Source organism: Muscardinus avellanarius (genome assembly GCF_963383645.1).
Source record: "Muscardinus avellanarius genome assembly, chromosome: 18".
Classification (NCBI taxonomy): domain Eukaryota; kingdom Metazoa; phylum Chordata; class Mammalia; order Rodentia; family Gliridae; genus Muscardinus; species Muscardinus avellanarius.
The window spans coordinates 25,969,418-25,995,878 of NC_137804.1; the positions used below are offsets into that span (position 1 = coordinate 25,969,418).

Below are 26,461 nucleotides of genomic sequence, written 5' to 3' on the forward strand. Positions count from 1 at the left end.
CAGGCATAAACTACCACACCTGCCAACAAATTTATTACCTTACTGAGGGATTTCTACCTCTCAACTATACCCCCAGTGCTTTTCTTTTCCTTCCTTCCTTCCTTCCTTCCTTCCTTCCGTGGTACTGGGGTTCCTGGAAGCCCTTCTACCTCCGGGCTACACTCCCAGACCTATTTTATACTTTTTTTTTGAAACAGGGTCTCTTAAACCAGTGCGGCTGGCTTTGAACCTGTGCGATCCTCCTGTCTCCGCCTCCCAAGCGCGGGGATTACAAGCGTGGGCCACCACGACCGGCTATTCTTTATTTTGAAACAAGGTCTAAGTTGCAGACAGCCTCAGTAGCTGAGGTTGTCCTCAAACCCATGATCCTCCTGTCTCAGCGTCCCAAATACTGGGATTACAAGCGTGCACCATCACACCCAACTTTCCAATTTTTCTTTTAAGGGATAGCTACACGTTGCTGTATCTTGAGATGTGTCCAAAAAAAGCTTAGTTTGTTTTTAATGCACATCTACTGCAGAAAAACTGGGAAAGCTAAAGGGGGCAAAAAGTTAAAAAAAAAACCAAAACAGTCTAAAAGCGAGCAGCTCTCAGCACTGGGTGGTAAATATCGAGGATCGTAGGCTTTCGGCGTCTGTTTGTGGGTGCCACTGGGTGGGTTAATCTGTAAAGACGCAGAGCAGGTGGAAGGGCGGGTGGTGCAGGCCCACCAGCCCAACCTCTTGTCAGGAAACGGAGGGTCGAAGCTTCAATCAGTCGAAGTCACTGTCAGCCCAGAGCAGGGCGGGTCCCGTGGGCCCCGGACCAGCGGAGCGGACGTCCCTCGCCCGCAGCGAGAGGCCGGCGCGGCCCCGGAGCTGGCGAAGCGCCCCGGGCCGGGGCCGAGGCCTACCGCGCGGGGGCCGGCGTCGAAGTGCTCGCCTGGCGTTGCGTCGCCCCTTTTGGCGGGCTCAGGAGCTGAGACTCCGCCCCCGGCGCCGGGAATCCGCACCCGTGGGGGCGGGGCCGCGCTCCCATAGGCGGAGCGGCCCCAGGCCCCGCCTCCCGCCCGCCCGACGCGCGCGCGCTGAGTGGCGGTGGGCGACTTAATTAGAGCCGGAGCGAGGAGCGGCGCCGCGGCCGGCCGCACGTTTGGGCGCCCGGGTGGAGGCTCTCGAGCAGCCGCGGGGTTGGCGGCGCGGCCCGCGGCCCCGGGGGGAAGGGGGCGGGTGGGCTGAGAGCAGCCGTGCGGTCAGGCTGGCCTGCCGCCCCTTCCCCCCTCGCGCGTCGACAGTGTGCGCAGAAGCTTCCCGGAGCTCCTCACGCCGGCGCCATGGCGGCCGCCGCGGAGACCGAGGCCTCCCCGCCGACGGGCGCGAGCTGGGAGGGTGGCGGCGGCGGCGGCGGCGACGACGACGACATGAAGCTGGCGCTTCCGGACCTGGAGCCTTCCCCGCAAGATGGCGGCGGCCTCCTCTCCATCGCGGAGCCCGGCGGCGGCGGCTTGGGGCCTGAGGAGACCGACGCGGCCCCGGACCTCGGCCACGAGCAGCCCCAGGGCGCCGCGCAGCCGGGCGCGGCCGCTCTGCCCAAAGGCCCCGAAGAGCCCGAAAGGCCTCTTAGGAGTTTTCAGATCCCCAGGAAGAGCAGAGAAAAGAAAGGTGGTGCCTCCCTTTCCCCAACCCTTCTGTCCCCTCTCCCCTCTCTCCCCTCTCTCCTCTCTCCCCTCTCTCCATCTTTCCATTAGAGCCTCTCTGTCTCCTCTTCCCACACCCATCCGAGACACGTAAACATGCACGCAGCCCCGCGCCCTCCCCTCACCGCCACGGCCGCCCAGCTGCTGCGCTCGGAGCGGTGGAACCACGCTCTGCCGCTCCCCTCCGCCCTGGAAGTTGGAAGTAGCTCAGGTTGGAAGCTGCCACAGGCTCCCGGCAAGGAAATACGGTGCTCGGAGCCCCACCTTCCCAGCCCCTGAAGGCAGAGAAGCTGATGTGCCCTAAAAGATGCTTCTGAGAAGTCTCACTCTGGAAATAGCTCGGGGCCATGGATTTTGGGGCTTTCTCCAAAGATATTGAGTTCTAAGGACCACAAATGTTTCTCTCTGGAAATTCTTCAGCTCTGTGTGTCTACTTGAAATTTGCTTGATGTCAGCGTCTTCCCTTATTTAGAAGTACTCATTAGTAGATGTGATCCATGCACACTGCTGTTTTCCATCACACTTCATTTCCATATAAAACCGTTTTCTTTTTGAAGCATTTAGATTACTAGGTCTTTTAAATTCAAACCTAGTGCATCTCTTTTTGTCTTTGAAAAGAATGGGAAGGTAGGTTCTTGGTGCAGTAATTTCCCTATGGGGGGAAGAAATGAGAAATTCACTTATGCCCAAGAATCTCCAACTTGGGTTTTGAACTTCATGTTAAGGGGAAAAAAAAAAAAGAAAAGAAAAGGCTTAGTTTTTTAAACTGACTTGCGAGCACTTTATGTTTAAATTTTAAGTCGTGGTGCTGTATTGTAAAATTTATAATGGGGATAGTGTCACTTTTCTACTAGTTTTTTTTTTTTTTAATACTATCCAGCAATTTTGGATAGTCTAGATTGGTTTTAAAGTTCATTTTTGCCCTAATGCATGACTCAATTTTTTTAAATGGTCTACTTTGGAAGATAATGAATCTTCTTATTTGTAGAAAGCTTTTTATTTGAATGTTATTGGAGATTTAGAATCTTGACTGATGGATTGTGCATATGCATAATCAGTTATATGAAGATGGGTGTGAGGATAGGTTTAATTTTTATTTTCTCCCAACTTGTTAAAAGCTTTTTCTTTTTTTTCTTTTTTTTTTTTTTCTGGTACTGGAGATTGAACCCAGGGGTATTCTACGTCTGATCTATACCCCAGCCCCCTTCTTGATTTTTTTTTTTTTTTGTTTTTAATTTGAAATAGGGTTTCAGTAAGTTGCTGAGGCTGGTCTCAAATGTTCCATCTTCCTGTCTCAGCCTCCCAGTACTAGGATTACAGGCATGGATCACCATGCCCAGCTGATTAATACTTTTTTTGTGTGTGTGTTGTGCTGGGATGGAATCCAGGGGCTGTCTACCTTTGTCTACACTCTCAGACCTATTTTCTATTTTATTTGGAAACAGGGCCTCTAAGTAGCTGAGAGCCTCTAAGTAGCTGAGGCTGGCTTCGAACCTGCATAATCCTTTTGTCTCAGCCTCCCAAGTACTGGGATTACAAGCCGGGGCCATCTTGCCTGGCTCCAGATAAAAGCTTTTTGAAGTCTGTTTACTTTTACATTTCAAGTGGATAAGAATATGGACAAACCTTTTAAGACCAGAATATTGGCTTAAACACCTTCATTTGTTTTGAGGCAGCACTATGTATTTTTTAGATAAACCACAATATAGAGGTTGCTGTAGAAAAGACATAATTTGAACGCACCGTAAATGGAAATAATTGAGGAATTAGGAGATACAAGTCCAAGCTGTTTTCTCCCCAGAGTCTCATACCCTTTTAGGGGAAGCTTATATTTTCCATTTTCACTTAGAGATAAAAGGTTGTTACCTGTCACTTGTAAAGGAGGTTGGGAGCAAGGAAAATATATCGTGGGGCACTTTCATGTTTATTGAAGATGAGTAATTTTTAGTTTGAATATATGAGTGGCATTTGTTCAAACAGTGCAATGGTGGTTTAAGTAGAACTTAAACTAAGTAGCTATATTAAGAACATGGACATTATCTGAATAACCTGAGAGAAGTTAGTGTTTGAGTTTAAATGTATTTTTTCAACATATATTTTTAAAACGACTTATCAGTGCAGAGACTGCTAGTTTTACATTAACGTCATATGGAAACATTGAAAGGTGAAGGTATTTTACGTGTAGGATTTGACTAGGTTTTATCATCTGAGTCTCTTATGGTGAGTTTTAGATTATTTTTAGTAGATAGGTCTGCTTGAACTTTCCTGTATCAAAAGTTATGTTGCGCTGGGCATGGTGGCACACACTTGTAATCCCTGCGCTTGGGAGGCGGAGACAGGAGGATCCGCGCAGGCTCGAAGCCAACCTTGCTGGCTTAAGAGACCCTCTTTCCAAATATAAAAATAGGTCTGGGAGTATAGCCTGGAGGTAGAAGGGTTCCATCCCCAGTACCACCCCCCAAAAAATTATGTTGCGGTCATATTTTGATATCATAGACCTTTTTGACTGCTTTTCCAGTGAAATTTTATAATTGGGACTTTTTTTTTAATTCCTTAAAGGTAAATACTATGCCTCTATAACTTGTTGCCTATTGAAAGTTCTTTTGTTGATCTTTGTAATAGTCTAATACCCCAAATACTGCCATTCTTTATTATTAACATTGCAAATATTATTGAGTGATAAAATTTGAGTAATATCGAGTAGAACAATGTGGGCATTGTTCAAAGCAGTTTACATATATTAGTGAAACCACAATTCTATTTGGTAAGTAATATTCCCATTTTATAGATGAGGAAACTGAACTATTGAGAAGTTAAGTAATTTGCCACACAGCTAATAAATAATGGAATAGAACTTGAATGTAGGTGTAGAGTGTGCTTTCCCGATACGCAACTCTAACGAGAAAATGATTTGTTAGTTTTTGGTCTGACATGTTTATATGGGGAAAAAGTTTTTTTTTTTTCTCATTAAATTTAGAAGTAGAGTATATTATTCAGTGAGGTGGAGAAATTATGTTTGCCATGAAAACATATAATTAGTATTGACAGATTTAAGTGGCCTTTTTTTGGTGTGTGTGGTACTGGGGATTGAACTCAGGGGCAGTCTACCTCTGAGTTACATTCTCAGTCCTATTTTTATCTTAATTTTAAAATAGGGTCTCACAAAGTGAGGAAAGCCTTGTGAGGTTGCTGAGGCTGGCAGTGAACATTTGATCCTCCTGTCTCAGCCTCCCACATACTAGGGTTACAGGTGTGCACCACCCTGTTGTGACCCGACTTTTCATTGAAAGGGCAAATGTATTTTATTGTTTTTGATGTGTGTTATATTATCTATTGGGCTGTAGAATTGCATTTTGTCTGTATTGACATCTTTTATTCTAAATCTAGTAAGTTGCCAGGTACAGCGGCACATGGTTGTAATCCCAGTTCTTGGGAGGCTGAGACAGGAGGATCTCAGGTTCAGGGACAGCCTGAGCAAGCAGTGAGACCCATCAACCTAGCAAGACCCTGTTTTAATCAAGATATAAAAATTAAATAGGGCTGAGGGTGCAGCTCAGAGGTAGAATGCCCCTGGGTTCAGTCCCCAGTACCTCAAACACAAAAATAAATAAAAATAATCTGGGAAATCATCCCGGCACAGTGACACATGCCTATAGTGAGAGGCTGAGACAGGATCCTGGGTTTCAGGTTAGCTTCAGCAAAGTTAGACTCTATTTCAGAATATAAAGGGCTAGAGTGTAGCTCAGTGGTAGAATGCCCTTAGGTTCAATTCCCAGTGCCAAAGAATAAATCTAGTAAGTCATTAAAAGTAAATTAAAATTGGTAATTGTACTTGATATAATTTTTCCCTCCAAAGTTTTTGGGAGATAATAGTAGTGATGGTATAGTTTATGGAAAATGTTGCTTAACATTATCTGTAGGGGATAAGGAAGTCTCCAAATTAACTTCTCATGTACTGGTTTCCATATTTGTTTAGTTTGGGAGAGTTGATGGCTTATTCTTCCAGACTCATCTTTTTCCCACAGAATTTGCAGTTATTTTTTTTGAAGCCATTGAGGCCAAGTCTTACTCCTAAGAAAATTTTCTTGGTGTTCTAGTAGTTGGGTATGGATGACTGGGTTCTGAGAACCAAAGAAAAGTGACTCCCCCCCACACTTTGGTACTGTGATTGAACCCAGGGTGCTCTACCTCTACACCTGCAGCAATAATTTCTGTTTTATTTGAAACAGGGTCTTGCTAAGGTTATTGCACACTTCTGTCTTCAAACCAGCACCTGGTGGGGTACTCTTATAATCCCAGTACTTGGGAAGCTGAGAGAGGAGGATTGCAGGTTCACAGTCGGCCTCAGCTGTAAACTTCGGCCCTGTTTCAAAATAAAGAATAAAAAAGGCTAGGGGTGTAGCTCAGAGGTAGAATGCCCCTGGGATCAGTCCCTAGTACCATAGAAACAACCCCTGCTATTCTCCTGTCTTGGGCCTCCCAAGTACTGGGATTACAGTTGTGCATCACCATACCTGGCCAACAAAAGTAAAATTTAAAAGCATCCTAATTGGATAGTCATAGTATAATTGTTAGTACCAGTAGGTATCAGTATGGACTCAGAATTGCGCACCACTTTTGATTCCTAGCTTACCTTTGATAATTATTTTCTCTCCATAATTTTTTTTGTGTGTGGTAGGCAATTATTTCCTCTCCCATGAATTGCTTTATTTTTGTGATATTGTGGATTGAACCCATGAGCATTCTACCTCCAAGCTACACTAGCTGAGAGTGTTACTACTTGCTGAGGCTGTCCTCGAAAACGAAATCCTTCTCTTTCAGCTTCCCAAGTACTGGGATTAAAGGTGTACACCACCATGCCTAGCAAGTTAAATTAGAAAACTGCTTATACTTCTGTACACCACCATGCCTAGCAAGTTAAATTAGAAAACTGCTTATACTTCTTATTGTCTATTTGTATGTTTTGATAGTAGTAGTCCATCGTTTTAGAAGCTTAGCATGTTTTTATGTATGTATGATAATTTTTGCATACACATATATGCATAATATAAAAAGATCTGCATTTATACTAACATTGGTAAATCTAGTTGAGGAAAATGCTGCTATTTGATGACTTAAGTTTTATATCTATGTCAGCTGCTTAAATATCTTTCAAGTTTTTGAAGATGTTTCTCTGTTACTACTAATTTAAAGAAATTTTTTTTGGGGGGAGACTAGGGATTGAACCCAGGGACATTCTACCTCTGAACTACACACCCAGCTCTACTTTTTAATTCTTTATTTTGAAACAGGATCTCAGTAAGTTGTGTAAGGCCTCACAAGTTGCTGAGGCTGGCAGAAAACCTGTGATCTTCTTGTCTCAGCCTCACAAGTACTGGGATTATAAAGGTACACCACTATGCTCAGTTTAAAAATTTAAAACAATTTTTTTTTTAGTACCAGGGGTTGAACCAACGGGCATTCTACCTCTCAGCTATATCCCTAGTCTTATTTTTTATTCTTTATTTTGAAACGGGGTCTCACTAAGTTGTAGAGGGTCTCATTAAGTAGCTGAGGTTGGCCACAACCTGTGATCCTCCTGTCTCAGCCTCCCAAGTACTGGGATTACAAGTGTGTACCCCATGCCTGGGTCCTTAAAGAAATTTTTTAATGATGGGTATGCAATCTGTCTCAGCCTCCCCAAACACTGAGATTACAAGTGTGTGTTGCCATGCCTGGTTCTCCAAATAAATTGATAATTGAGCCAGATGTGGCACATGTCTGTAATCCCCCAACTTGGGAGGCTGAGACAGGAGGTTTGAGGACAGCCTCAGCAATGAAGTGAGACCCTGTTTCAGAAAATAAAAGCAATAGGAAGCTGGGTGTGGTGGCACACACTTGTAATCCCAGTACTTGGGAGGCTGAGAGAGAGGAGGATTGTAATTTTGTGGCCAACCTTAGCTACTTAGTAAGGCCCTCTGCAACTTGGTGGGACCATGTTTGAAAATAAAGAATAAGCCGGGCCTGGTGGCCCATGCTTGTAAACCCAGCATTCGGGAGGTTGAGGCAGGAGGATTGTGGTTTGGGGACAGCTTCAGCTACTTGGTGAGGCCCTCAACAACTTAGACCCTGTTTCAAAATAAAGAATAAAAAAATAGGGCAGGGGTTGTAGCCACAACTGGCAACATGGCCCATTTGTTTGTAAAAACCTGTAAAACTTCCCCATGTTCCTCTCCTTGCCCAGTTTTTCTTACAATTTAGTTGGAGACCGTTGTCACAAAAATAATGTTGGATTATCCTATTACATTTCATAAGACATTTGAACTGAGACAGTGTGTTTTACCTTCTTTTCTAAGGTTTTTTTTTTTTTTTTCTTCGTGGCACTGTGGATTAAACCTAGGGGCATTCTACCTTTACACTATACCCCCAGGACCCCCCCCCTTTTTTTTTTGTAGTACTGGGGTGGAACCCAGGGGCTTTTCTACCTCCAGGCTATACTCCCAGACCTATTTTCTATTTTATCTGGAAATAGGGTCTCACTAAGTTGCTGAGAGCCTCACTAAGTAGCAGAGGTTGGCTTCGAACCTGTGCTCCTGTCTCAGCCTCCCTAGTGCTGGGATTACAAGCGTGCACCACCACGCCCAGCTTACCCCAAGCCCTTTTTATATTTTATTTTAAAATAGTCTTAGTAAGTTGTGAAGGCTAGCCTTGAACCTACCATCCTCCTGTCTTAGCCTCCCAAGTATTGGGATTATAGGCACATGCCACTGTGCCCAGTTGTGAATGAATCTTAATTTAAAATGGTGGTCATTTTGGTAGTTGTGGATTTGTATTTGGTATAGAAAAAGTCGACAAAGTTTACTCATTTTTTACTGACTTAATCATCTGTTCAACTTACTTATGGCCAACACTCAACAGCTCTGCCTTTTGGCCTATGGGAAAGATTAGTAATGAACAAGGCAGACAGTTCCTGCTCTCATGAGGTTTATAAGTCAATAAATTATGAATATATCTACAATTTTTGATTGTAGGACACTTTATGCATAGTACTCTTGTTCTATTTGAGTTACTACTTTTAGTGTCTAGTAAGTTTTTAAATTGCTCTCCTGTAGCTATGTTGTCTTTTCCTTTGTGTGCATGCATACTTGCAACCATTTGTTTTTGTTTTGGTACTGGGAATTGGACCCATGGGCATTTTACCTCAGAGCCACACACCCAGCTATTTTCACTTATTTATTGGTAGTAGGAATTAAGCTCCGTTGTTGAAGTTTCTGTAAAAACTATAAGGGTGCACCACCATGCCAGGCTTTATTCTTTATTTTGAAACAGGGTGTCACTATGTAGCAAAGACTGAAGCTAGGCATGGTGGCACATGCTTGTAATCCCAGTACTTGGGAGGCTGAGACAGAGGATCATTGTTCAAAGCCAGCTTTGGCTACTTAGGCCCCCTGCAACTTAGTGAGATGCTGTTTCCAAAGAAAGAATAAAAACAGGGCTGGGTGGGTAGCCCAGAGGTAAAATCCCCCTGGGTTCAATCTGCAATTCTGAAAAAAACAAAAACCGGGTGTGGTGGCACACTCTAATCCCAGCTTTTGTGAGGTTTAGAGAGGAGAATGATGGTTCATGGGCAGCCTCAGCTACTACTTAGTGAGGCCTTTTGCAACTCAGTGACCCTGTTTCAAAGTAAAGAATAAAAAATAGGGCTGGGGGTGTACCTGTTCTTGAACTGTGATCCTCCTGTGTCAGCAAGTATTGGGATTACAAGGGTACACCACCAGTTTTTATAGTTTATAGTTACTTTTTTCGTGTGTGTGTGAGCCTGGGGATGGAAATCAGAGGCATTGGACCTTGAAGCTACATCCCCTGCCCTATTTTTTTATTCTTTATTTTGAAACAGGTTCTCACTAAGTTGCGGACGACCTCACTAAGTAGCTAAGGCTGTCTATGAACTGTGATCCTCATGTCTCAGCCTCCCGAATGCTGAGATTACAAGCGTGTGCCACCACACTTGGCTTATAGTTACTTTTTACTGTATAGAAAACTACTTATAAAAAGTGTAAGTCATTCCTTTTTGAACTGGGAAAATTTATATGTACAGACTTAATGTTTGAAATTCATTAGTAAATTATGTATAAATTGGAAATCTGAGGTTATTAGACCAGTAATCCCAAAGAAAAAAATTTAATATTTGACTTGAGTGTTTTAAAAATTTAATAGGTTGTAGAATGGTTGAGGACATGGGGAATAAAAACTTACTGTCTTTACACCAGATTGTTTAGAGCTTTCCCTATGCATCAACTTGTGTATAGTAAATGGTGCATATAATAGCTATTAGGATAGCTGGAGTTTTCCATTTTACAATGAGAAATGAGCTATTAAGTTATTTATATAGAATCTATAAAGGGAGTAAGTGGCAGGTCTGCTATTTGTGTTGAGGTTTGACTCCAAAATCTCCCTTAAGAATTTTGCTATAGCTCAGTGTGGTGGGGCACGCCTGTAGTCCCAGTACTTGGAAGGCTGAGACAGGAGGATCACATGTTTGAGGACAACCTCAGCAATTTAATGAGGCCTTCAGCAATTTAGACCTTGTTTTAAAATATACAATAGGGCTGGGGATATAGCTTGGAACTAGAAGCCCCTGGGTTTAATCCCCAGTACCACAAGGGAAAAAAATCCTACTAAGAGCAAACAGAAGCTCTGTGTGGTGGCATATGCCTGTAATCCCAGTACTTGGGAGGCTGAGACAGGATTGCAGATTCGAGGCTAACCTGAGCAACTAGTGAGACCCTGTCTTAAAATAATGTTGGGGGTATAGTGCAGAGGTAGAATGCCTCGGAGTTTAATCCCTACCAACATAAATAAGAGCAAACAGCAATTTTGTTTAGATACCTAAGTGTTCTTATGGTATAAGCATTTAGTGTGCTGAAATAAGTCCTACACATACTATTTCACTAAAGTAAAATAACAAGTTGGGTACATACAAAGATTTTTATGAGTTTAAGAAATCTAGATGACTTCATGTAGCATCCTTAAGGTTTGGAAATTGTGATCTCCCTGTTTGTTAGGCTAGCTGTTCATTGGTAGAGGATCTGGTCAGTGTAGGCAACTGATTTTAATTTTTCTTCGATGAGTTAATAAGGATCTTTTTCATATCAAAATAACCTTCATTATTTTTGCTTTATTTAAAGTTAAACTACCCCCCAAATAGAAGCTATATTTAAGGTGAAATCTTAAAATTAATGTTTTTTATTGTAGCACTTTTCCAGCCACTAACTCCAGGATCTCGAGAATTTGAAGATGTTTTAAATATTCTCCATTCATCTTACCTTGAACCAACTTCAGTAACAAATTTTAACTACAAGCGTGCTTGCTTGATACATAACGAGCTTTTGGAAAAGGAGGTATGTATTGTACTTTTTGTAAGATTCTTTGCAGAACCATTTAATAGCCTGGGGGGGCAGTTTTCTCTAGAAATGATAGCTTTTAGGAAAGCCAGATTAATAGAAGGGTAAGCAGGTTTTAAATAATAGCTCATCTCTTTTTTCCCCCTAAACATTGATGTCATGCTATGCTTGTGTACTGTGTTAAATTCTTATTAATGTATGATTATGGAAAATAATTTCTGTTCTTAAAATGGAGTCTTGGCCATAAGGATTACTTACTATATGAGGTGTGTGTGTGTGTGTGTGTGTGTGTGTGTGTGTGTGTGTGTGTGTCTGGGGATTGAACCCAGGGGCATTCTATCTCTGAGCTATATCCCCAGCCCTATTTTATTCTTATTTTGAAACAGGGTCTCACAAAGTTTCAGAGAGCCTCACTAAGTAGCTGAGGCTGGCCGTGAACCTGTGATCCTCCTGTCTCAGCCTCCCAAATGCTGGGATTGCAAGTGTGCGCCACCATGCCTGGCATAAATGAGCATTTTAATTTTGATTTTGTGGTACTAGGGATTGAATCCAGAGACATTCGACTATTGAGCCATATATCCCCAGTTCTTTTAAAGTTTTTATTTTCAAACAGGTCTTGCTGAGATACTGCACATTGGTCTTTAACCTGTGGTCCTCCTATCTCAGCCTCAAGTACTGGGATTGATTTCAGGCATGCATCATCCCCTCTCAGCTGTAATTGAGCATTAAGAAAGTGAAATTAAGTCTTATGTACAAATTTGTTTTGAGGGTTTTCTTTTTTTATGGTAGTAGGGATTGAACTTAGGAGCATTCTACTTCTGAGCTAAACCCCCAACCCTGTTTTATTTTTATTTTAAAACAAGGTCTTGCTAAGTTGCAGAGGACCTCACTAAGTGCTGAGGCTGGCCACGAATTGTGATCCTCTTGTCTCTTGTCTCAGCCTCCCAAGTACTGGTATTACAAGTGTGCATCACCACACCTCAGCTTCTTTTGAGTTTTTTTTTTTTTCCTCCTTTCTGGGAATGGAACCCATGGGTATTCTACCTTCGAGCTACACCCCCAGTATACTTTATTCTTTATTTTGAAACAAGGTCTCACTGAATTGCAAAGGGCCTCATTAAGTAGCTGAGGCTGGCCACGAATAGCAGTCCTCTTGTCTCATCTTCCCAAAGTGCTAGCAGAATTTAATTTGAGAGAATTCCTAGGGAGGTGTGATGGTAAATGCCTGTTTCCCAGCTTCTGTCCTGTAATACCAGCTTCTCAGGAGGCTAAGTAAAGAAGATTGCAAGTTAAGAGGCAATTCAGTGAGACACTGTCTTAAAGAAATTAAAGAAAAAGAAAAAGATTGGGAATGTAGCTCAGTCTCTGGGTTTGATTCTCAGTATTGAAAAGAAAGAATCTTCAAAGGGCATTAATATTATTGGCTCCTAGAGAACATTAAAACTTTGTAGTTTAATGTGATTTTGTGGTATGATAGGGATTATATGTTAATTTCCTACCAAAATTTAGTCTAAAGATGTTATATAATTGAGCAGTAATGGCCAGAATGGCGAAACAGTTACTCAAATCACTTTTTTTTTTTTTTTGTGTGTGTGTGTGTGTGTGTGTGTGTGGTACTGAGGATTGAACCCAGAGGCATTCTGCCTTTGAGCTATACCCCCAGCTCAGTTTTATTTTATTTGGAAACAGGGTCTTGCTGGGTTGCTGAGTCACACTAATTGTTGAGGCAGTTCTCAAAGCTGTGATCCTCCTGTCTCAGCTTCCCAAGTACAGGGATTTCAGGTGTGTAATCTTTTTATCCTGTAAATATGGCGTTGAGAATAGTTATGAAGAAACATTTTTCCTTGTTTGAGTTTATAGTTTAGAATTTTGTCATTCAAGCTGGGCATGGTGGCACATGCTTGTAATCCCAGCATTTGGGAGGCTGAGACCAGAGGATCGCAGTTTGCAGGCGGCCTCAGCTATTTAGTGAGGCCCTCTGCAACTTAGTGAGACCCTGTTTCAAAATAAAGAATAAAAAATAGGGCAGGGGGCATAGCTTGGAGGTGACCTGCAAAAAAAAAAGAAAATAAAAAAATTTTTTCATTCAACAAATATATGAAACTATCTACTGTGTGCATTGCACCAAATTAAGTAAAATGAAATATAAAGATAAAACATGAATTTGAATTCAGGCTTACAGTATGTTTGGAAACAGAATCTTACTAAGTTGCTGAGGATGGCATGGAACTTGAAATCCTCCTGTCTCAGTCACCATGCCTGTCACCATGCCTGGCTCAGTTTATTAAAATATGAATTTATACTCTATGTGAGAATTTGAGGATGGTAAATTTTAATAGAAATCTAAAGTTGACAAATATTAGATGCTTATTTGACTATTTTGCATGGATAAAGATACAGTTAAGTAGAGAGGGAAAAATATAGAAAGACAGAAGGTAAAAGATAGTTTTTCCTTTGGGTTTGGGATTTCTTGGACAAAATCTTGAAATGCTTAACTTACAAAGCACAATCATTTGCTAAGGAGTTGTTATAGATGCACTTTCATTTAGTTTACAGAAAAGCGAAGAGAACTGAAGTCTGATGGTCGTTTAGATAAGGAACTTTCAGAATCCTATGCATTTCTCATGGTTGATCGATATCAGGTGAGTTAAGTTACAAGACAATTTTTTGTGGGTGTTTATTTCCATTGTAAGTTATTAATTTTACAATTAATAAGTAAGACACTTAAGACATTTGATAAGTATAAATTCATTTTTCTGGATATATAAGGTAAAGAAATGGTTTAGAAAGGGACAAAGTATCTATTGTGTAATTTGTTTTTTGTATGTTTTTATTTTTGCAACCCAGCTTAAAACCCTAGAATGTTTTATAATACATTTTCTCTCTCTTTTTTTTTTTTTTTTGGTTTTGGGGATTTTGAACCCAGGGGTGTTCTACTTTTTAGCTATACCTCCCAGCCCTTTTTATTTTGAAATAGGGTCTTTTAGTCAGGTATGGTGGCACACACCTGTAATACTAGTACTTGGGAAGCTGAGACAGGAGGATGAAAGGTTTGAGGACAGCCTCAGCAAGTAGTGACTGTCATCATCATCACCTAGCGAGACCCTGTTAAAAAATAAAAGAGGGTTGGGGATATAGGTCAAGGTAGAATGCCCCTGGGTTCAGTCCTCAGAACAACAACGACAACAACAACAAAGAGGGCCTCACTAAATTGCTGATGTTGGCCTTGAACCTACTTTATTTCTTAGTGTTCAAAGTACTGGGATTATAGGCATGTTTCACCATGCCCAGTGCGAATACAGTTCTCTTTATTAAAAAAGACTGCCTTCTGAGCTGGGTGTGCATGGTGGTGCACTCTTGAAATCCCCACATTTGCGAGGCTGAGATAGGAGAGGTTCGGGACAGCCCCAGCTATTTAGTGAGGCCCTTTGCAACTCAGTGAAATTCTGTTTCAAAGTAAAGAATAAAAAATCGGGCTGGGTGGGGGTGTAGATTGGAAGTAGATTGTTCCTGGGTTCTATTCCCCCCCACACACAAAAAGATTGCCTTCTGTATTGTTAATTATATGTTCTTGGCTCCATTTCTCTCCCCTTCTAACTAAAGATATTTAGGTAGTTATTTTCTAAATATTTTCCTGGCCAGGTGTGGTGACGCACGCTTGTAATCCCCACGCTTGGGAGGCGGAGACAGGAGGATCACGCAGGTTCGAAGCCAGTCGTGCTGGCTTAAGAGACCCTGTTTTCAAATTTAAAAAAAGTATAAAATAGGTCTGGGAGTGTAGCCTGGAGGTAGAAGGGCTTCCAGGAACCCCAGTACCACCAAAAAAAAAAAAAAAAAAAAATTCCTGTTCCTCATTTTCCTCATTTTTTAAGAGGGGATAGTTATGCTTGTGAGAGGCAGAAATTCAGAGTATCAGGCAGGTGTGTAATCTCAGCATTCGAGAGGCTGAGACAGGAGGATCCTGGTTTGTGGACAGCCTCAGCTACTTAGTGAAGCCCTTTGCAACCTGTTTCAAAGAAAAGGATAAAAATAGGGCTGGGAGCTGGCCGTGGTAGTCCAAGCTTGTAATCCCAGCATTTGGGAGACTGAGATGGGAATATCAGTTCAAGGACAGCCTCAGCTGAGGCCCTTTGCAACTCAGACCCTGTTTCAAAATAAAGAATAAAATATAGGGCTGGGGGTGTGGCTTGGAGGTAAAATGCTACTGGGTTCCATCCCCAGTACTTCCCCCCCCAAAAAAAATTCAGAGTATCTGTAACATTTAGCATAAATAAGGATGGATTTCAGATATAATTTCTTTGGAAGCATAAATCAGTTTCACATTAATATTCAGTTTTAAATTATAAAAAGATGAAATTTCCATAATGTTTAATAGATATGATTTAGACTGTTAGATTTTGTTTGGAACAAATTTACAAATTATCTTTTGATGGTTTTAATGTTATGATTCCAAGATAAAGTATTTTGTTTATTTAGGTTCAAGGTATATGTGAAAAAGGATTGCAGGTGGGCCATTCCAAAATAACGATTCTTGGCAGACCTTCCATGGGTAATCTATTTTCTGTTTTATTTATATTTACCTGCTATTAAGTTGCCATTTAAAAATATCTCATGTGGCCAGGCGTGGTGGTGCACGCTTGTAATCCCTGCGCTTGGGAGGCTGAGACAGGAGGATCGCAAGGGTTCGAAGCCAGCCTCAGCTACTTAGTGAGGCTCTCAGCAAGTTAGTGAGACCCTGTTTCCAAATAAAATATAAAAAAGGTCTGGGAGTATAGCCCGGAGGTAGAAAGCCTCTGGGTTCCACCCCCAGTACCACACACACACACAAAAAAAATCTCATGTAATCTGGCTGTGGTTCTAGTAATTCCTAGTAATTCCTGTATGCTTTATCATGTTTACAGAAAGGAGATAAGACTTGAATCAGGTACTGATCTGTAAAACTGGTTTTATCTTTTGTTTTCAATTTTGCATACATTATTTTTTGTGTATTACTGGGGAGTAAACCCAGGGGCATTCTACCTCAGAGCTACACTCCTAGCACTATTTTTATTTTTACAGGGTATTGCTAGGTTGATGACAGTCTCACTCAGTACTTGAGGTTGTCTTTGAACCTGTAATCCTTCTGTCTCAGCCTCCTAGATACTGGGATTACAGGCATGTGCCACAGTGCCAGGCCAATTTTGCATACTTCTAATTGAACCCAGGGATGGAACCATGCCCGTTTTTTTTTTTTGTTTTTTTTTTTTTTTTTTTTGGTGGTACTGGGGGTGGAACCCAGGGGTTTTCTACTTTTGGGCTATACTCCCAGACCTATTTTATATATTTTTATTTGGAAACGGTCTCACTAAGTTGCTGAGAGCCTCACTAAGTAGCTGAGGCTGGCTTCAAACCTGTGCGATCCTCCTGTCTTAGCCTCCCAAGCGTGGGTATTACAAGCATGTGCCACCATGCCCAGCTCCAGCCCGATTTTTTTTTTTTTTTTTTTTGGTGGTACTGGGGTTCCTGGAAACCCTTCTACTCCTGGGCTACACTCCCAGACCTATTTTAATACTTTTTTATTTGGAAACAGGGTCTCTTAAGCCAGCACAGCTGGCTTCGAACCTGTGCCATTCTCCTGTCTCCGCCTCCCAAGTGCGGGGATTACAAGCGTGCACCACCATGCCCGGCACCCAATTTTTTTATTCTTTAATTTTGAAACAGGGCCTCACTAAGTACTGGAGGCTGCCAATGAACCCAGATCCTCCTGTCTCAGCCTCCCAAATGCTGGGATTACAAGTGTGTGCCACCATACCCTGCTCTTTTTTCTGTTGATGGATAATTTTGGGGGGAAATTTGCTTTCTTAAATTCTAGCAAATGTAGTAGGGTGGGGTGGCCATGTCTGTAATCATAGTACTTGGGATGCTGAGACAGGAGGATCACAGGTTCAAGGCCAGATGTGGTAACTTAATGAGATCTTCTTTCAAAATAAGAAATAAAAGCTGGGCGTGGGAGTAGGTCTGGGAGTGTAGCCTGGAGGGAGAAGGGCTTCCAGGAACCCCAGTACCACACAAAAATAAAATAAAATAAAATAAATAAATAGGGTTAGGGTTATAGCTTGGAGATATAATACTCCTGGTTTCCAATCTCCAGTACCACAAGAAAAAAGAAAAGCTAGTTGAGCATGGTGGCACATTTTTATAATCTGAACCTTGGCAGATTGAGACAGGAGAATTGCAGGTTCAAGGCCAGTCTTGGCGTCTTAATGAGGCCCTGTTTCAAAATAAAAAGTAGAATAGGGCTGGAGGTATATATATATATATATATATATATATATATATATATATATTATTATTATTTTTTTTTTCCCCTCTTTTTTCTGTACTAGGGATGGAACCCAGGGGCATTCTACCTCTGAGCTGTACTCCCAGCCCTATTTTTTATTCCTTATTTTGAGACCAGGTCTCACTGAGTTGCAAAGAGCCTCACTAAGTAGCTGAGACTGTCCATGAACCATGATCCTCTGGTTCAGGCTCCCCTGAACGCTGGGATTACAAGCATGCGCCACCACACCTGGCTGGCTAGGGGGATATGGCTCAGAGATAGAATGCCCCTGGAGTCAATCCCCGGTGCCACAGAGGGGAAAAAAAGGGAAGAAAGATTGTCAAATCTTTAATTATTGGCTAAATATTTTGATTTGTTTGTGTGTTCTTGTCCAATTTATTCAAATTCTTTAATATGTCTTTATTAGGAATTTATCTTTCTAGGTATGCGGATTTATTACAAGCTAATCCTTTGGAACCTGGGGCAGTGGGCGATGTTGTTATTTTTAAAATGATGAAGGTAATTTCAACTTTTTCATTTCACTTATCAAAGACAACATTTGATTTGGATTTATTTTTAGTTGGCCTCCAGGTCTTTAGGAGTTTGATTAAAATTTCATACTTGGTGTTTACACTTGCCAGAATATGAAAATACTTTTGAGAATGGCTTATTTTCCATCTTTGATCTAACTATACTTAAAGAATAAAGAAAAGAGAGTAATATATTGGTAGTGTAATTTAGGTTAGTGAAGAATATCATTAATAGAATTTTTAAAGTGTTAATGTCATACAGTCAACAATTATTCCTAAGTGGAAACTTAAAAGTCTTTCTCTTATTCTAGGGTAAAATAAAAAGTATATATGACCCCATGGGTGTAAAAAGTGTGGAGTCTGTGTTAAACAAAAGTGCTTTGGACCCCACACCAAAGCATGAATGTCATGTGTCGAAGAATGCCAGTAGAATTACATCACTTTTGGCTTATAGAGCCTATGAGCTTACTCAGGTATGTTCCTGGAATTATTTAATGTTATGACCTATTAACTGTTAGTTATTAAATCCTTCAATATTTCTCTTTCTGTTCTCGCTGCCACTATAGTAGTCTGCTTCTCACATATCACTGAGAGATTCCAGTGTCTTGCTGTGTTCAGTGTTTCCAAGATAGCTTAGAAATATTAAGTGGCTCCACAAGCCTACAGGGTAGTATTCAAACTCTACTTCTCATTGATTCTCTATTGTGGCCTCAGTGTGATTTGTATGATCACTGCCTTTAACACATTATTGATTGATTTTTGTGGTACTGGGAATTGAACTTAGATCTTTGAACATGCTAGACAAACCCTCTACTACTGAGTTATGTTCCCATTCCTTTTTTTGAGACAGGGTTTCATTAAATTGCCCAGTTGGTCTTCAATTTATGATCCTCTTGCCTTAGCTCCAGACTCCCCAAGTAGCTAGGATTATAAGGACATACCACCACAACAAACTTATTTCATTTGAAACTTCGATTTTCCTAGACCTGCAAACATCTCTTGGGTAATAAAATAGTACCCATATGGAAACATTCAAGCTCCCTTGAAACATTTTAATCCATTACTTGTTAAAAGTATTAATGTTATAGTCAATAGCATGTTTAGGTGAGCACTCAACTGCTTTTTCTGTTTTAGAGTAAGATAAAGAATATATATAACTGTATGGGTTAAAGTTTAGAGTCTATGTTAAATAAAAGTGCTTTGGATATCACACTAAAGCATGATGTGTTTAAGCATGCCAGTAGAATGACATCACTTTTGGCTTACATTGCCTTAATTTGTAACATTTTTTATTTACTTGATACATTCTTTTTTTGTATATTGAGTACTGGAGATTGAACCCAGGGTGCATTCTATCTCCAAGAATGTCCTCAGCCATTTTTGTTTTATTTTTTGTGGTACTGGAGATTGAACCTAGGGGCATTCTACTTCTGACTTAACACCCCCAGTCCAATTTTATTTTTTTTGTTTTGAAACAGTGTCTTCTAGGTGGCTGAGAATATCACTACTTGCTGAGGTCCTCAAACCTGTGATCCTCCTATCTCTATGGTATTACCTCAGTTAGTTGGAATCTTGCCATGTTGCTGAGGCTATACTCAAAATCCTCTAAGCATTCCAAGTACTGGGATTACAGCATGCAATCACCATGCCCAGTGATATTTTCTATTAACTTCAAGTTGCAAAATTATATTAAATTTTTTTGTGTGTGTGTGGTGCTGGAGATCGAACCTGGGACATTCTACTTCCAAGCTACATGCTAGCCCTATTTTACTTTTATTTTTAAAGAGGATCTTGATGGGGCTGGGATGTAGCTCAGTAGTAGAGTGTCTGCTTTCCAGGTGTGGCGCTTTTGGTTCAATCCCTGGTTCCATAAAGACAAAAAAAAAAAAAAAAAAAAAGAACCCCTTTAAATAGGATCTTGCTAGGTTGATGAGTCTCATTTCTTGCTAATGCTATCCTTGAACCTGCAATCCTCCTGTTTTAGCATCCCAAGTATAGGAATTATAAGTGTGCACCACTATGTCTGTGTGAATTAATTTTTAAAATGGGGTATGGTGACACACACCTGTAATCCCAGTAGGATCACAGGTTTGAGACCAGACTCAGCAACATAGCAAGAACCTGTTTTTTTTTTTGTTTGTGTTTTGTTTTTTGTACTGGGAATTGTTCAGTCCCATCTCCAAGCTATAGGATCTCACTAAGTTGCTGAAGGTTTCACTGAATTGCTAAGGCAGGGCAAGTGAGACTCTGTTTCAAAAGAAAATGAAAATAAAAAGGGCTGGCGGTATAGCTCAGATCAGTAGTAGTGTACCCTTAGGTTCCATCTTTAATATACCCCAATACAGTATAACAGCCTCTTTACAAATAATTTTTAAGCTTTATTCAGTTATATTTGGTATATAGCAACTACACGTTCTCTTTTTAAACATTTATTTTTAATACATAATTGTCCATATTTTGGGGGTACACTGACATTTCACTATACATGTGCTGTGTGTCATGATCAGATCAGGTTACTGGCACATTAGTCACCCCAAACATTTTATCATTCTTTGAATTGAAACAATGCAAGCAACAGAATTTTATTCCTTTTTATGACAGAATAATAATTGTGTATATGTTTTAGTCATCATTTGCTAAACAATACATATTTAGAATGTAATATTTGATGAATTGTAGTGTTATGTTTTTATATGAAGTGTGAATATAAAGTAATGTTATCTTCTGATCTTTACCCTCAGCCCTTTTGATTTATTTTTGGTACTGGGACATGACTAAGGGCGTTGTACCTCTAAACTATGCTCCAGCCTTTTTTTTTTTTTTTTTTTGTGGTACTGGGGATTGAAACCAAGGGTATTCTACCTCTGATTTATAACACTCCCTGCCCTATTCTATTTCTATTTTGAAAGGGTCTCTCTAGATTGCTGAGAGTCTCACAAGTATACTTGCTGATGCTGTCCTCAAACCTGCAATCTGCCTATCTCAGCCTCCCAGTTACTGGGATTATAAGTGTGCACTTAAGTTACTGACCTGTCTTTTTTTTTTTTTTGGTACCGAGGATGGAACCCAGGGGCATTCTACCTCCAAGCTACATTTCCAGCTTTATTCTTTATCCTTTATTTTGAAATAGGATCTCACCAGGTTGCAGAGACCTCACCAAGTAGCTGAGGCTGTGTGCAAACCTGTGATCCCCTTGTCTCAGCCTCCCAAGTACTGGATGACAAGTGTGTGCTACCATGTCTGGCAAAATATAAAAATGTTTATGTTCAAATGGTTTGTGAAATGTAGTGATGCATTTCTACCTGTTTTTAAAATTTAGCCTGGCTTGCTGGTGCATGCTTGTAATCTCAGCATTTGGGAGGCTAGACCAGAGGATGTTGGTTCAAGGACAGCCTCAGCTACTTAGGCCCTTTGTAACTCTCTGAGACCTGGTTTGAAAATAAAGAATAAGCCAGGAGTGGTGGTGCACGCTTGTAATCCCTGCACTTGGGAGGCAGAGACAGGAGTATCGCGCTGGTTAGAAGCCAGCTGCGCTGGCTTAAGAGACCCTGTTTCCACATAAAAATATAAAATAGGTCTGGGAGTGTAGCCTGGTAGAAGGGTTTCCAGGAACCCAGTACCACCAAAAAATAAATAAATAAAAATAAGAAATAAAGAATAAAAAATAGGGGTGGGGTGTAACAGAGGTAGAATGCCCCTGGATTCCATCCCCAGTAACACACACACACACACACACACACACACACACACACACACACACACACAAAATTTACAGTTGGGTGTGGCGGTATATGCCTGGAATCTGGGGTGTGTTAGTGTGTATACCTAGAGTCTGAGGCAGGCGATTCCACCTTTGCAGCCAGCTTGGACAACCTAGGTAGATCCCTATCTCAAAAAATGTCTAGGTATGTATCTCTGTGGTAGAACACTTCTGTTTTACTCCCTAGTACCATTAAAAATAAATTGATTTCGGGATGTGGTAGAACTTACTTATAAAACCAGTAGTTGGGAGGCTGAGACAGGATTGCTGGTATAAGACCAGCCTTAGCAACTTAGATGCCATTTCAACAAGGGGGAAAAAAAAAAGGATTGGAGGTATAGCCTGGGGTAGAACCCCTCCCCCTGCCCCCATATTCAACTCCCACTATCACCTCCAAATTTATTATTATTATTATTATTATTATTATTATTATTATTATTTAATTTTAATTTTAATTTTTTGGTAGTACTGGGGTTCCTGGAAGCCTTTCTACCTCTGGGCTATGCTCCCAGACCTATTTTATATATTTTTTTTATTTGGAAAAAGGGTCTCTTAAGCCAGCACGGCTGGCTTCGAACCTGTGCGATCCTCCTATCTTCGCCTCCCAAGTGCGGGGATTACAAGTGTGTGCCACCACGCCCGGCTCCACATTATTCTTGATTACTATTGCTAGGTATTTAAAATGCTTATTTTGAAAAATTGACCACTGGGAATGTTCAACAAATTTCCCAATGGTTTTTCTTTTTTTTTTATTTTATGGTACTGTGGGGATTGAAACCCAGGGCATTCTACCTCTGAGCTACACTTTCCGCTCTATTTTAGTATTTTAGTTTTGAATATTATTTAGTTTAGTATTTATTTGAATTTTGAAATAGGGTCTTGCTAGGTTAATGCAAATATTTTGGTTAAATACAAGCTGGAGCTGCAAGAAATGTTCTTTCAGAGGCAACTTAAATTGGTTCTATGTTCTCAAAAATTAGATAAAGTCTGGGCGTGGTAGCACATGCATGTAATCCTAGTACTTTTTTTTTTTTGGGCAGTACTGCGGTTGGAACGTAGGGGAATTCTACCTCCAAGCTATGCCCCAGCCCTCTTTTTTATTCTTTATTTTGAAGCAGGGTCTTCCTAAGTAGCTGAGGCTGGCTGTGAACATAGATCCTACTGTCTCAGCCTCCCAAATGCTGGGATTACAAGTGTGCATGCACCACCATGCCCGGTTTACCCTGTTCCTAGGTAAAGATAAAATAGGCTCTCTGCATCTTAGTGAGAGCCTGTTTCCAAATATAAAATAGGCCTGGGAGTGTAGCCCGGAGGTAGAATGCCCCTGAGTTCCACCTCCAGTTCTACAAACAAACAAACAAACAAAAAAACTTAAAAAAAGGCTGGGAATTTAGCTCAGAGATATAATGCCCCAGGGCTCAGTTCTCAGTATCAGACACACACACAAAAATCAGATAAATGTTTTTACTGTTTGCCTATGTAAGTGAACTTTGCATTTTTTTTATTTTTAGTATTATTTTTATGAGTATGGCTTTGATGAAGTAAGGCGAAGACCAAGACATGTATGTCCATATGCAGTTGTCTCTTTTACTTACAAAGATGATATACAAACTCCAAAGTTTGTATCTTCATCCAGGTAAGACAAGTTTTAGACATTATCCAGAGTGACATTTAAGAGTGCTCATTGCTGAGTTAGAAGAAGCACTTTTTCTCCTTCCCACGCTTTTTTTTTTTTTAATTAAACTTTTCTCTAAATTAGTGTATGTGTGTTGGGGGGGTGGTATTGGGATTGAACCCAGGGGCATTCTACCTCCATGCTGTACCCCTAGCCTATTTATTTATTTATTTATTTATTTATTTATTTTTGGTGTTACTAGGGGTGGAATCCAGAGGCTTTCTACCTCTGGGCTGTCCTCCCAAACCTATTTTATAGTTTTTGTCAACAGGGTCTCACTAAGTTGCTGAGAGCCTCACTAAGTAGCTGAGGCTGGCTTCGAACCTGTGCGATCCTCCTGTCTCAGCCTCCCAAGCGCAGGGATTACAAGCGTGTGCCACCACACCCGGCTTTCCATTTTTATTTTTTTTATATAGATTTGCTAAATTTTTGAGACTGGCCTGGGAATACAGGCATTTGCCACCACATTTGACTTTTATGATGACTTTTAAAAGGTAAGTGTGAGCCAGGCGTGGTGGCGCACGCTTGTAATCCAGTATTCAGGAGGCTGAGATGGGAGGATCACGGTTTGCGGACAGCCTCAGCTACTTAGTGAGGCCCTCTGCAACTCAGTGAGACCCGGTTTCAAAATAAAGAATAAAAAATAGGGCAGGGGGTGGAGCTCGGAGGTTGAATGCCCCTGGGTTCTATCCCCAGACCTGCCAAAAAAAAAGAAAAAAAGAGGTAAGTGTGGTTGAGTGTGGTAGCACAAGCTTGTAATCCCAATACTTGAGAGGCTGAGACAGGAGGATTGCGGGTTTGAGGACATTCTTAACGACTCAGGGAATTCCTCTGCAACTTAATGAGACCCTGTTTTCAAATAAACAATGAAGTAGGGCTGGGATGTAGCTCAGAGGTATAATGTCCTTGGGTTCAATCTCTCTAGTACCACCCAAAAAAAAAAAAATGACCCAGGCATGGTGACAAGGTGACCCAGGCATGGTGACACATGCTTGTAACCTCAGTAGTGGGGCTGATATAGGAGGATCATAGATTTGAGACCAGTCCCAGCCTCAACAACTTAGCTAGACTATCAGCAACATAGTGGAGTCTTGTTTCAGAACAAAAAAATTATTATAAAGGGTTCAAGCCCCAGTACCATGAAAATAAATGAATGAATAATATATACAAAGAAAAGGATCCTTTGATTTTGGAAATATAACTGATTAAGCCTTTTTTAATATTAAAGGTTTGTATAGTTGAGTAAATGACTTTTATTTATTTTTGTGGTGACAGTATTTTACTTCTGAGCTACATCCCTAGCCTTATTTTAATTTTTTTTTAAATTTTTTTATTGGTATATTGTATTTATACATCATAATAGGGTAAAAAACTTATGTGGACATATATGTACACATCACCCATTTACCCTCTACCCAATTCCCACCCCATTCCCTCCCCATCCCTCCTTCCCATGCTTGGCTTAGTGGTTGACTTTGCTATGTTTAAGTATATTGTGTCCTTTAGAGAATTTCCTTCTCCTCCCTCGCGTCCTCTCATTTAGGTTGTCTTGTTTGCTCCTCTATAGGATTTCCTTTTTCATCTAGAGTTCCAATGACCCATTTCTCTTTAGCTTTCATATATTAAGGAAAGCATCCAATTTCTTATTTTTTTTTTGACTGACTAATCTCGCTTAGCATAATGTCTTCCAGTTCCATCCATTTCCCTGAAAATTATGTAATTGTGGTTTTTGTATGGCTGAGTGAAATTCCATTGTGTACATATCCCACAGTTTTGTAATCCATTCATCTGTTGATGGACACTTGGCTGGTTCCATAATTTGGCTATGGTGAATTGTGCAGCTGTGAACATAGATACACATGCATTGGTTTCCTTTCTTTTGGGTAGATACCCAGAAGTGGTATTGCTAGATCAAATGGTAGATTTGTTCCCATTCTTCTGAGGATTCTCAGTACTGTTTTCCAAAATGGTTGCACTAATTTGCAATCCCACCATCAATGTCTGAGTTCCCACTTCTCCACATCCTCGCCAGCATCTGTTGTTGTTTGTGTTTTGAATGATGGCCATTCTAGTTGGAGTTAGGCGAAGGAAGCCTCAGGGTAGTTTTGATTTGCATCTCTCTGATTGCCAATGATGTTGAGCATTTTTTCATGCATTTATTGGCCATTTGAATTTCTTCTTTCATGAAATGTCTATTTAGTTCACTTGCCCATTTTGTTATTGGATGATTTGTTTTTTTAGTGTTGAGTTTCTTGAGTTCTCTATATATTCTGGATATTAGTCCTCTATAGGAGGGGTAGGTGGCAAAAATCTTCTCCCATTCTGTTGGCTCTCGATTGAGGTTCTTGACAGTTTCCTTTGAGAACAGAAGCTCTTCAGTTTCATGCAATCCCACGTATTGATTCGCCTTTTAATTTGTTGTGCTTTTGGGGTCTTGTTGAGAAAGTGTTTATCTGTGCCTATGTGTTGCAGTGTTGGACCTATGCCCTCTTCAAGGAGCCTCAAGGTCTCTGGTCTAATTTCCAAGTCTTTGATCCATCTTGAATTGACTCTTGTGCAGGGTGAGAAAGTGGGATTAATTTCCAATTTTCTGCATATGGTTAACATGTTTTGCCAACACCATTTGTTGAACAGGCTCTTTTCTCCAGTGTATGTTTTTGGCCCCTTTGAAATCAATTGGCTGAAAATGTGTGGACTTGTTTCTGGGTCTTCTATTCTGTTCCATTGATCTATGTATCTGTTTTTGTGCCAGTACCATGCTGTTTTTATTACAGGGGCTTTGTAGTGTAAAATCAGGCATTGTGATTCCTCCTGCATGATTTTTGTTGCTGAGAATTACTTTGGCTAATCTGGGTTTTTTGTTGTTCCAAATAAATATAAGGACTGATTTTTCTATGTCAGTGAGGAATAATCTTGGTGATTTGATGGGCATTACGTTAAATCTGTAGAACACTTTTGGAAGTACGGCCATTTTAATGATATTTATTCTGCCAATCCATGAACATGGAAGATCTTTTCATCTTCTATGATCTTCAGTTTCTTTTTTTAATGTTTTATAATTTTCTTTGTAGAGGTCTTTTACCTCCTTGGTTAAGTTTATTCCCAAGTATTTTATTTTTTTGTGGGAAATCCTGAAA

At 40.7% G+C, this 26,461-nt stretch overlaps 1 protein-coding gene across 5 annotated transcripts in view; it reads left to right on the plus strand.

The window, feature by feature from the left end:
- Positions 1-1,312: 1,312 nt before the first annotated feature.
- TASOR (transcription activation suppressor) overlaps positions 1,313-26,461 on the plus strand; it is a gene marked incomplete at both ends in the record, with an annotated part of 66,720 nt that continues 41,571 nt past the window's right edge. For all 5 annotated transcript variants that reach the window (XM_080715835.1, XM_080715838.1, XM_080715839.1 and 2 more), the window contains 7 exons: positions 1,313-1,640; positions 10,910-11,055; positions 13,608-13,700; positions 15,535-15,607; positions 17,787-17,878; positions 18,201-18,362; positions 23,161-23,285. In XM_080715835.1, the coding sequence (XP_080571961.1) occupies positions 1,313-1,640; positions 10,910-11,055; positions 13,608-13,700; positions 15,535-15,607; positions 17,787-17,878; positions 18,201-18,362; positions 23,161-23,285 (1,019 nt within the window). The remainder of the gene's footprint in view (positions 1,641-10,909; positions 11,056-13,607; positions 13,701-15,534; positions 15,608-17,786; positions 17,879-18,200; positions 18,363-23,160; positions 23,286-26,461) is intronic.